The following is a 12,029-nucleotide window of genomic DNA, read 5'->3' as shown; positions in this document are numbered from 1 at the left end:
ATATAGTGTATCCAAACAATTATTTCAAACAGAATACCCACCCACATGCAAAAACAAAACTGAAACTTTTTTATTTTCTTCTGACAATCGCACCTCCTAAAGGAAGAAATGCATCTTGTTCTTGCATTGGAGAGTTCAGTTTGTAACCTAGGACTTTCTTGTCCTCAGTGCACAGAAATTAGATCAATCTGATACCATATGTATATATATTTTAGAAATGATTTGGAAAATATTTGAACACCTTGTCTTAAAATATTTTATTCATCATGTTAAAATAAAACGTTCCATAATCAATTTTTTTTTCTTTTCTTTTTTCAATTTTTCCAATTTTTCGGAAAAAAACAAAAAAGGTTTCAGGAAAAAAAACGTTTCCCCCCCGAATTTTCCCGTTTTTTTTTCCGTGCCTTCACATTTCTAAGTAGTCCCAGATGTGACTCTTTTCTGCGACATCAGAAGAAAATCAAGGAGTGATTCCTGACACAGTCTTCATTCAGCACCATTTTGAAAGTCTTTTTAGGTTTCCCTGTCAGATCCCCCAAACTGCTTTGGGCAACCACAAAAGAAGCACCATGGCTAGGATCAGAACGAGTCCCGTATCCCTAAGTAAATGCTTCAGGGCGTACGTTTTGGGTTTCCGTCCATGGCCCCGGGTCTTAAACCACTCCACCACTTCTTGTAGGCTGTGCTGCTCAGGTTCGTAGCCTAGCTCCTTCTCGGCCTTTTCCAGACTGAAGTAATGCGTGACACCGGTTTTGTACACTTCCGTGCGAGTCAGGAGGGGCTGGAAGTTATACAACCGGCCCACCACAAAATGAACCATCTCGGTGAGAAAAGCAAAGAAGTAAATGAGTGAAAGGGGCAGGCGGAGTGTCGGGAATGCATAGCCCAAATCTTCCGCTAGGGGGCGGAAAAACTCAAAGTTGTTCACCGGTCGACCGTCTGAAATGAAGTACGCCTGTCCTGCTGCGACGTGCCCCCGAGGGGCTCCTAGTGCCTCTGCTGCTAAAATGTGAGCTTGAACCAGATTATCGACATGGACAAAGTCCACCAAACTGCTGGGATCCCCGTACACAAACCGAAACCACCCCTGTTCAATGTAGCTAACGATTCTCGGGAGGTGTCTCTGTTCTCCAGGTCCGAAGATACCAGCAGGTCTCAGAGCGCAGGTCCTCAGTACCTCTTCTCCATCTTCAGAGAAGGTCCCGTTTGCTTCCAGAACCCTCATCTCTGCTAGAGCTTTGGTTCTTGAATAGTGGTCTGGATGAAGGTGGAGAGGCAGATAAGGCAACAGCTCGTTTCCGTTTTCAATTACTTGGCCCCCAAACACCACATTGTATGTGCTTGTGTAAATCAGCTTCGAGACACCGTTTTTCCTACAAGCTTGGATGACGTTCTCGGTCCCTCCCACGTTGACATCTTCTATAAGTTTACGGTTCAGCTGCTCCCGGCCGGACATTCCGTAGGAGGCAATATGAAAGACGCAAGCCATGCCTTGGACAGCTCTTTCCAACTCAGAGATATGCCGGACATCACCCTGTACAAATGTCACACCTTCTGGCATCTCTTGGATGGGCTTGGAGACATCGAAGAGAATCACATCCACTCCTCTTTTGGACAAGGCACAACCTAAGCTAGAAGATGACAGGAAACAAGTTTAACGGAAAAGGACTGCAGAACAGGAGAGAACTGGCTGATGGGATGGAGGGCATCAGAAATGATTGGACAACCAATGTAGACATGCGGTTCTAATTAAGTTAACAATAATGGTGTGCTGTCAAGATGCCACCAACTCACGGTGACCCCAAGACCATTGGGTTTTCAAGGCAAGGGATGAGCAACGGTGGTTTGCCATTGCCGGCTTCTGCATAGCAACCAGGGATGGGCACAGACCAAATAAATGGAGGTTCGTATCGGTTCGTGGGTTTCACGAACCACCATGGACCTTTCCATTCAACGAACTGGTTTGTGGTTCGCGAGGTTTGGTGGTGGTGGCTCAGACTGAGTCCACAGACACAAACCCCACTGTTCACACTGATGCAGATGACTACTAGTCCCTTCCAGCTCCCTTCCCAGTCTCTGCCTGTCTAACTTCTTCTCTCCTTCTCTCCCTGACTGCCTGCTACGAAGTAAACAGAACTGCTTGTGATGGAGGAGGAGGAGGAGAAGGAGGAGATGATTCACCCTTCACTACCCAAAGGAGTCTCAGAGTGGCTTACAAACTCCTTTCCCTTTCCCTCCCCACAACAGACACCCTGTGAGGTAGGTGGGGCTGAGAGAGCTCTTTCCAGAGCTGTCCTTGACAGAACAGCTCTGACAGAACTAGGGCTTGCCCAAGGCCATCCAGCCAAGTGCAAGTGGAGGAGTGGGGAATCAAACCTGGTTCTCCCACGCACTTATCCACTATACCAAACTGGCTCTGAGTCAAATAGCAAACCATTACACAAAACTGAGTCAAATAGCAAACCCTAGTTCATACAGTCATAGTGCTACGATCCTAATCCCCACTGCAAAGACACAGGAGCCAAGGCTGTTACAAAGATTTAATGAAGTCAGAGACACAGTGCTACTTTTGAGACTTCAGGCAAGACAATTAGCATTTGGAGTCAATCCATTAAGTGACCAAAATAATTGAAATGCTTCCCTCCCCATCTCTCCACCAAATTGCATTGCTGCTAAATATGGCTGCAGCTTTATTGCTCTATCGATTGCAAAGTAATGTTACTAACCGGAAACCGAAATAACCGCCTCCTCCTGTAATGAGGACTGTTTCCTTGACGGAGTTTCCCGCATCCATATTTGGCTTCTTGTTGCTATCTTAAGCAAATGGATCTATAAATTAAAAAAAAATCATAATAGAACCATTACGTTTTTATTATTTTTTTATTTTAATGTAGCTTTTAATGTATTGTAGCCTAAACATGACATGCTTTGACTGTGTATTTTTTCCAACTCCCCGAGTGGTCCTTCTTTTAACTGAAACCTGTTCCCAAGGAGGTTTACAAAAAAAATTTTGAAAGATGCTGATATAAAACAATCCAATTCAAATAACTGAAGTGATAAAATCAAATAAAAGGAGGACAAAGCAATGGTTTAAAAAACAAAACAAAAACAAACAACTTCCCAAATCCTTTGCTATAAAAAAATGTCTGCAGCTATCAGGGCTTTTTTTTGTAGAAAAAGCCCAGCAGGCCACACCCAACATCAGGAACTCATTAGCATAGTAGGCCACACCCTGACAGCCCAGCACATTAGCATATTAGACCACACCCCCATGTCACCAGAAGTGTTGTCATCCAGCCACACCCACCTTTTGCTTCTTATTCTGTTTACCTTGTTTGTGGTCAAAACCCAGGGCTTTTTTTGTAGCAGGAACCCTTTGCATGTTAGGCCACACACCCCGAATGTAGCCAATCCTAATACGTTTCTGCTGTTGGGTGTGGCTTATTATGCTAATGAGTTCCTGCTGGGCGTGGCCAGCTCGGGAGCCAGCCGGAACTCCGTTCCTGTGCGTTCCTGCCCAAAAATAGCCCTGGCAGCTATCTATGTAAAAAGAGCACAGAGAGATACAGGAAACTTGACAGATCCTCAGACCAAATGCTCCTGCTAAGCTGTGGAGTCTGGTGAGCAAAAATTCTACTTTGTGAGCTACTGGCATTAAACCTGTGAGCGAGCAATTTAGCTACTGCATAAATCTGTTTGCTCTGGAGCCCTCCTTCCTGAGCTAAGATAAAAATGCGTGAGCCAGAGGCTAAAAAACTGTGAGCTAGCGCACACTGCTTAGAGGGAACACTGAAGTCTCTGACCCAAACCAAACCTCTAGGCTGCCCCAGACTGTGGAATTTCTTGTCCCCCCAAGTGCTTCATCCTACCCTTTATTCGCCGGCTATGGAATCCTAAACAAAAATACACCTTTCTAAACTCACTGAACGGATTTAGAAGGAAAGGGCCGCGGTGGCTCAGAGGTTAAGAAGGTCTGTAGTTCAGCAGTTCAAGACCCGAGTGCTGCGTGACGGAGTGAGCTCCCGTCTCTGCCAACCTAGCAGTTAAAAAGCAAAAAATTGCAAGTAGATGAATAGGTAACGCTTCGGTGGGAAGGTAACAGCGTTCCGTGCGCCTCGCCGTTTAGTCATGCCGGCCACATGACCACGGAGAAGTCTTTGGACAGCGCTGGCTCTTCGGCTTGGAAGCGGAGATAAGCACCGCTCCCTCAAGTTGGATTCGACTGGCTTTCGATCAAGGGAAACCTTTACCTTTTTAAACTCCATTCAGGGTGACCTAGGGCCATTTCCCCTCTTTCTCTCAGCCCAACCTACCTCACAGGGTTTTTGTGAGGATAAAATAATGTAAGCTCCCCCTTCCCCGGATTCCATGGAGGGATGGCAGTAAAAATGGGACGGGTACATGTATACACGCACATTGTCTCGATGGAGCAGGGCCATACTCCATCTTGTAAAGCATTCTGGGGGATACCAGCCTCTGCCTGAATTTGAACAACCGTTCTCCTTGCTCGATTTCTAAGGAGAGGTGCGGGGGCTCGCTCACATCTTTAATGCCGGTAGCTCACAAAGTTGAATTTTTGCTCACAAGACTCCACAGCTTAGAGGGAGCATTGCCTGGGAGCGTCCACAAACCCAGGGGAACTGTAGTCTGGAAATGAGCTGTAATCCCGGGAGATCCCCTGGTCCCACCTGGAGGCTGGCAACCCTATAATAACAACAGCACCAGGTCACATGAACACATGAAACTGATTTATACTGAATCGGGCACTTGGCCCCTCAAAATCAGCATTGTCTAGTCAGACTGGCAGCGGCTCTCCAGGGTCTCAGGCAGAGAGGTCCTTCACATTGCCTACTGCCTGGTCCTACTAACTGGAGACACCAAGGATTGAACCTGGGACCTTCCACAAACTAAGCAGATGCTCCACCACTGAGCCACAGCCCCACTTCATGGCTCTCCAAGGTCTCAGGCAGAGGTCCTTCACATCGCCTACTGCCTGGTCCTTTTAACTGGAGACACCGGGGATCGAACCTGGGAGCTTCCACAGACCAAACAGATGCTCCACCACTGAGCCACAGCCCCACTTCATGGCCCTCCAAGGTCTCAGGCAGAGGTCCTTCACATCGCCTACAGCCTGGTCCTTCTAACTGGAGACACCAGGGATTGAACCTGGGAGCGTCCACAAACCAAGCAGATGCTCCACCACTGAGCCACAGTCCCATTTCATGGCTCTCCAAGGTCTCAGGCAGAGGTCCTTCACATCGCCTACTGCCTGGTCCTTTTAACTGGAGGCGCTGGGGATTGAACCTGCAACCTTCTGCACACCCCCCCAAAAAAAAGCTCTTCGACTGAGCCACAACCCCTCCCAAGCTCCCTTATAGCTGCGGTGGCTGAACTGCAGGCTGTGGAAGGTCGGTAGTTCAGCAGTTCGAGACCCAGGTGCCGCATGACGGAGTGAGCTCCCATCACTAGTTCCAGCTCCTGCCAACCTAGCAGTTCGAAAGCAAGAAATTGCAAGTAGATAAATAGGTACCACTTCGGTGGGAAGGGAACAGCGTTCCGTGCACCTTGGTGTTTAGTCATGCCGGCCACATGACCACGGAAACGTCTTCGGACAGCGCTGGCTCTTCAGCTTTGAAACGGAGATGAGCACCGCAACCCTAGAGTCGGACTCGACTGGCTTTCGAGCAAGGGAACCTTTATCTTTATACTGAACCTGACCTTTGTTCCTTTAAAGTCAGTATTCTCCACCCACTGACTGTGGCTGTCCAGGGTCTCAGGCAGAGGTCATGTCACTTACTGCCAGGTCCTGTCAACCGGAGACACCAGGGATTGAACCTGGGAGTGGCCCGGGGGCTGGATCAGGCCCCCGGAGGGCTCCTATCGGGCCTGCAGTGGAACTGGCTGTCTTCTGCTTCTTCTTCCAGTTCTGCTGCTGCTGCGTCATTGTAGGTTTGCAGCTTACAGATACACACCTGAACAGCATACTCGAGATTGCAACAGCACAGGCATTTTGATGCAATACTTCAGAGCAAGAGGTGTCAGTTATCAGACACTGTTAAATAAACAAAATATTGCAAGAGTGCTCATGTTTTAAGCATGTTTTTATTAACTAAAAACTACCCCTTTGTGTTTGTGTCCTTTATAAAGTTTATATCTCCGCTACCTGGCTTTACATTTTATGAGAGACGTGGCCCGTCCCAACAAGGTCTCATTTATGTCAGATCCGGCCCTCGTAACGAATGAGTTCGACGCCCCTGCTCTAGAGTCTCAGGTGAAGGCCTCTCACATCACCTACTTCCTGATCTTTTTAGTTGGAGATGCTGAGGACTGAACCTGGGAACTTCTGTACGCCAAGCAGATGCTCTACCACTGAGCCACACAGCCCCTCTTAGCACAGATTTTGGGAGCGGAGCAAACAAACAATAAGAGCGGGGCGGGCGGGGGGGAGCAGTTTGCAAAGCCGCGGTCCAGTTGCTTCCTTTCGGAACCGGACAGGATCGGCCCTTGCTTGTCCAGCCTCCCCCCGCCCGTCCGTCCGTCCGCACTGCGAGCCCCCAAAACTCTCACCTGTCAATCCCGTCCTTTGCACCCGGCTGGCCCCGCCCCCTCTCCCCATGCCTGCCCCGCCCCGCGCTTGCCGGACTGGGAAGAGCAAAGGCTTCTTAACCCTAAACGCCCTTTGGGTTTATTGCTCCCTTGCTCCCTTTTGCAAAGGAGCAAATGGGTCACCGCCACCAGCCGCCTCCGGCCGGCGAGAGACCCCCAAAGCAAATCAGTCGCCGAGAGCCAAGGAGACGCTTTGCACCGTCCGAAAGCTTGAATCGCCTCGCTCGGAGCATTGCCGTCTGAATCGGGTTTGGGCTGTTCGAGGTTCCGTAGGGCAAAACATGGCGTCCCCCGTCAGACCTACGGGGCTCTCGCTTTTCCGTACAGCAAGATGGCCGCGGCCGGTGCTTGGCGTGCCCGGGGAAGCGAAGGGACGCGGAGGGAAGCCTCAGTGGCTCAGGAAGCTTGAACGGAAATGAGAGATGCCATTCATGATTATTCAGCATACATTTCCCGTGCAAAGAGCGCTGCTTTCCGCATAGTAAAGGTAAAGGTCTCCCTTGCTCGAAAGCCAGTCGAGTCCGACTCTAGGGTTGCGGTGCTCACCTCCGTTTCCAAGCCGAAGAGCCAGCGCTGTCCGAAGACGTTTCCGTGGTCATGTGGCTGGCATGACTAAACACCAAGGCGCACGGAAAGCTGTTCCCTTCCCACCGAAGTGGTACCTATTTGTCTACTTGCAATTTCTTGCTTTCAAACTGCTAGGTTGGCAGGAGCTGGAACTAGAGACGGGAGCTCACTCCGTCATGCGGCACCCGGGTCTTGAACTGCTGAACTACTGACCTTCCACAGCCTGCAGTTCAGTGTCTTAACCCCTTGAGCCACCGCAGCTCCATGCTTTCCACATGGGGTGTTCTAAAACATGACCTGCCTGATCACCCAGGGATGCCAGCCTCCAGGTGGGACCTGGGGATCCCCTGGAATTTCAGCTTATCTCCGGAGTACAGAGATCACTTCCCCTGGAGGAAATGGATGCGCTGGAGGCTGGACTCGGTGGTATTGTACCCCACCCCACTGAGGTCCCTGTCCTCCCCAGGCTCCATCCCCAAATCTCCAGGTAGGGTTGCCAACCTCCAGGTGCTGGCTGGAGAGATCTCGGATCACAGGTGATCTCCGGGTGACAGCGATGGCCACTTTGGAAGGTAGATGCCATGGCATTGTACCTTGTTGAAGCCCCGCCCCTCCCCAAACCCCACCCACCTCAGGCTCCAGTCCCCAGATCTCCAGGTATTTCCCAGCCCAGAGCGGGTGACCCTACCTGCCCCCCCCTTCCCCTGCAGGTGGCAGAAGGGGATTTGGCGGCCTTAGCTCTGATCTAACCAAGAAGTTTTGTTTTGCTTAGTTGTGGCTCAAGTGGTTAAGACGCTGAACTGCAGGCTGTGGAAGGTCGGTAGCAGTTCGAGACCTGGGTGCCGCATGATGGAGTGAGCTCCCGTCTCTAGTTCCAGCTCCTGCCAACCTTGCAGTTCGAAAGCAAGAAATTGCAAGTAGATGAATAGGTACCACTTCGGTGGGAAGGTAACAGCGTTCCGTGCGCCTTGGTGTTTAGTCATGGCGGCCACATGACCACAGAAACGTCTTCGGACAGCGCTGGCTCTTCGGCTTGGAAACGGAGATGAGCACCGCAACCCTAGAGTCGGATTCGACTGGCTTTTGAGCAAGGGAACCTTTACCTTTACCTTTATATACAGAGGAACCAGGTATAGAGCAGTCATAACTTGTAAAGATTTTTTTTTTTAAATCAGACAGATGCATAAAAAACAATTCCGGCGTTACAGGCCGTGGCTGGATGGTTGCGTCAGGGCCGACTGTAGTAAAATCCATCTAAGTTGGAGGTCCTGTACCTGAGTCGTGGGAGGCTGGGACTGGGACAGGGGATCGGGCTCCCAGCCTTCGACGGGGCTCCGTTGGTCCCGACATCGGAGGTAAAGAGTCCGGGGGGTGTTCCCAGATGCCTCCCTTACCAATTGGAGGCCCCTGCCAGGTCTGCCACATCTCACCTCCCGGGACCTAGCGACAGCGATCCACGCAATGGCCACTTCCAGGTTGGATTATTGTAATTCTCTCTACATGGGGCTGACCTTGACTCTGCTCTGGAAGCTACAGCTAGTGCAGAACATGGCAGCGCGGGTGTCGACAGCGACGCCTGTGCGGGTGCACATCCTCCCAGTGCTGCACGACCTGCACTGGCCGCCTATCTAATTCCGGATCCGTTTCAAGGTGTTGGTATTTACCTCCAAAGCCCTATATGGCCAGGGGCCAGCATACCTTAGAGACCGTCTCTCCCCATATGAGCCTCGTAGAACACTGAGGTCCACCACCCATCAACATCTTTTGGTGGTCCCCGGCCCCAGGGACGTCCGACTTGCCTTGGCCGGGGCCTTCTCGGCCTTGGCCCCTGCCTGGCGGAATGAGCTCCCGTTTGAGATCAGGGCCCTGCAGGACTTATTGCAGTTCCGCAGGGCCTGCAAGACGGAGCTCTTCCGCCAGGCTTTTGGTTGAGGCAGATGACGTTCCCCCCCTTAGGCCCCCTCCATCTGTAGCCTGGGTCTATCTGTAGTTCTGGGTCCTTGGGATCCTAAATTTAAAGATCTGTTTAACAAAAAAAAAACCCACAAAAAACTGGAGCTGCGGTGGCTCAAGTGGTTAAGATGCTGAACTGCAGGCTGTGGAAGGTCGGTCCTTCAGCAGTTAGAGACCCGAGTGCCGCATGACGGAGTGCGCTCCCATCTCTAGATCCAGCTCCTGCCTACCTAGCAGTCTTCGGACAGCGCTGGCTCTTCGGCTTTGAAACGGAGATGAGCACCGCAACCCTAGAGTCGGATCCGACTGGCTTTCGAGCAAGGGAACCTTTACCTTTTACTTAACAAAAACTGATTTTAACATCATCAACCACTGACGCATCTGACTTTCATTAGAGTGGTATGGCACCTGTGACTTATGTGTTGTTATGCCATGTATTTTATATTGTGTTTTAAAATGGGGTCACGCTCGGGCTGGCGGGAGGGGACGAGTCGGCCGTGGGTAGGATCCAGGATGTTTAGCTGAACAGCAGCAGGTTAGGTTCGCCTCAGAATTGTTGTCGGTCGAGTTTAGTGCACTCTTCCACAACGGTGGTGGTTCGATGAGACGGGTTCAAGTGGATAGTTTGGAGAAAACACGACTGAGGAGTGACATGATTGAGGTTTACAAGATTATGCATGGGAAAGAACAGGTAGAGAAAGAGGTACTTTTCTCCCTTTCTCACAATACAAGAACTCGTGGGCACTCCATGAAATTGCTGAGCGGTCGGGTTAGAACGGATAAAAGGAAGTACTTCTTCACCCAAAGAGTGATTAACACTTGGAATTCACTGCCACAGGAAGTGGTGGCAGCTACAAACAGTGGGAGGGCTTCTAGTGTCCTGGCCCCACTGCTGGACCTCCTGATGGCACCTGGTATTTCTGGCCACTGTGTGACACAGAGTGTTGGACTGGATGGGCCTTTGGCCTGATCCAACATTGGCGTCTCTTATGTTCTTATGATACGGTTCTCGAACCTGTTTCTCCACCTCCTCCTCCCCGGCTTCACCTGTTTCTATCCTTTATTTGTTCAGCATCAACACCTGTTCCGCCCACTACCCACTTCTTAAAGCAACCGAGCCACCAGCCTGGTCCCACTGCGCGATTCTGGTCCCGCTCCTCAACCCACCAACCCCTCCTCCAGCAGTCGTGCCCCTGACGTCGAGCCCAATCTGCCCCACGTCCCCGACCCCCCCTTCCTTGGGGCTTTTGCCCCTCTGCGGGCATAGGGCCAATATTCCGGGACCTCCCGGGAACGGTCTGGGGCTAGACTCCATCTTCTGGCGAGTGCTGACTGGGTGGCAGGGGTCATTTCCTAGAAAAAGAGCTAGGGGAACTCATTAGCATAACTCATTAGCATATGCCACACCCCCTGACATCACCGGAAGTGTGAAATAAGGCCACACCCCCTGACATCACCGAAAGTGTGTCATAAGGCCACACCCACCACTCAGTTAGTCTTAGTCTTAAAGGTTAGTCTTAAAGGTGCTATTTGTTAGTCTTAAAGCTGCTATTTGAACTCTTGGACTATTTTGCAGCAACAGACTAACACAGCAATGAAGAGAGAAAGTTTTGACTTTGCTGTCCAAGAGGAAAGGGGAGGTGTAAATAGGGTGGTTTCCTGCATAATCGGGAGGGGGTTGGTGTCGCCCTCCTGACAAATGGTTTTAACTGCATTGCACTTTTAGGGTGCATTCAGACGGGGCCTTTCTGCCGGCATAAACTGCACCGGTTGGAACCGGTGCAGTTTATGCCGGCAGAAATGCGATCACACTTACCTCTATTTTGCGGATCCCATCGGTGTATGCCCGCTCACACGTTGCGGGCGTCGGCTTTTTTTTTAAAAAACACAGTTTGAGCATGCGCATAGGCAGCCATTCACAGAATGGCGATCTTTGCGCATGCTCAAAACCCCCCCCCATTACATTTAAACTTTAAAGGTAAGGACTTACCTTTAAAGTTTAAAGAGCACAGTAGCCTCCCGGAGGTCCCGGATGCCTCCGAAACGCTACAGTAAGGCCCTTTTCTTTTTTATACAAATGGCAGGGCGAAGCTTCGCCCAAGCGCATATCGCTGAAAATCGGAAGCCTGAGGCTTCCGAATGGAAGTAGCTGTGCAATGGTTAGAGCGATCAGACGGCGAGGTACAGCGTTTACAACCGTTGCACTCAGGATACCACCACTTGGGACCTAGTGGCAGAGTGCAACGGTGTAAAGGGCTTTACACCGGTTAGGGACAGGAGGCAGATGTTCCCCGTCTGAACACCGGTGAGTACAACGATTGCAACCGGCACCTATACCGATGTAAAGCCCCCGTCTGAACGCACCCACTGAGTGTTGGAACCCGCCCTGAGCCTGTCAAGGGGAGGGCGGGATACAAATCCAATAAATAAATAAATAAATAAATAAATACCTCAGTAATCACCAGTTATTATAAGTACCGGACAACTAGAACCACTACACCAAACTGGTTCTCCAAAACCCTTGGGTTACCAAGCTCCATGTGGGCCTGTAGCTCTGGCATTACTAATGATCTGCAGGCTCCAGAGATCGGTTCCCTCAGAGAAAATGGCCGCTTCGGGGAGGGGGGGGCTGCTATTTGGCATTGCATCCTTGCTAAATCCCCTCCCCTCCCCACCTCCCCAAAGCCTGCCCTTGCCTGAAGCACCCGCAAATCTCCAGGAACTCCCCAGGCCCCTGTCGGTAACCTTAGAGATCATCAGGGTAGAAAGGTCATCGGGAGAGCAAGTCTTAAACAGGTTTACTCAGAATACAACGCAGATGTCAGTGCATCTCCCGTGAAAGTGTTTTTAGGGCTGCAGTGTGACTGACATCAAAGTAGTTACTCTCAGCCTAACCTACCTCA

General features: G+C 50.7%; 1 protein-coding gene across 1 annotated transcript; it reads right to left on the bottom strand.

Moving 5' to 3' along the window:
• Positions 1–378: 378 nt before the first annotated feature.
• Positions 379–2,794, bottom strand: SDR42E1 (short chain dehydrogenase/reductase family 42E, member 1). The gene is made up of 2 exons (XM_015410546.1): positions 2,727–2,794; positions 379–1,631 (listed from the first exon to the last, which is right to left on the bottom strand). The coding sequence occupies exons 1-2, from the start codon at positions 2,792–2,794 to the stop codon at positions 527–529; spliced, it is 1,173 nt and encodes a 390-aa protein (XP_015266032.1). The 3' UTR covers positions 379–526.
• Between the last annotated feature and the right edge of the window lie 9,235 nt (positions 2,795–12,029).

Source organism: Gekko japonicus, unplaced genomic scaffold (genome assembly GCF_001447785.1).
Source record: "Gekko japonicus isolate JY-2015 unplaced genomic scaffold, Gekko_japonicus_V1.1 scaffold2908, whole genome shotgun sequence".
NCBI classification, from domain to species: Eukaryota; Metazoa; Chordata; class Lepidosauria; order Squamata; family Gekkonidae; genus Gekko; species Gekko japonicus.
The sequence above is the reverse complement of the archived record's forward strand: the minus strand, read 5'-3'. Positions and strand labels throughout refer to the sequence as shown.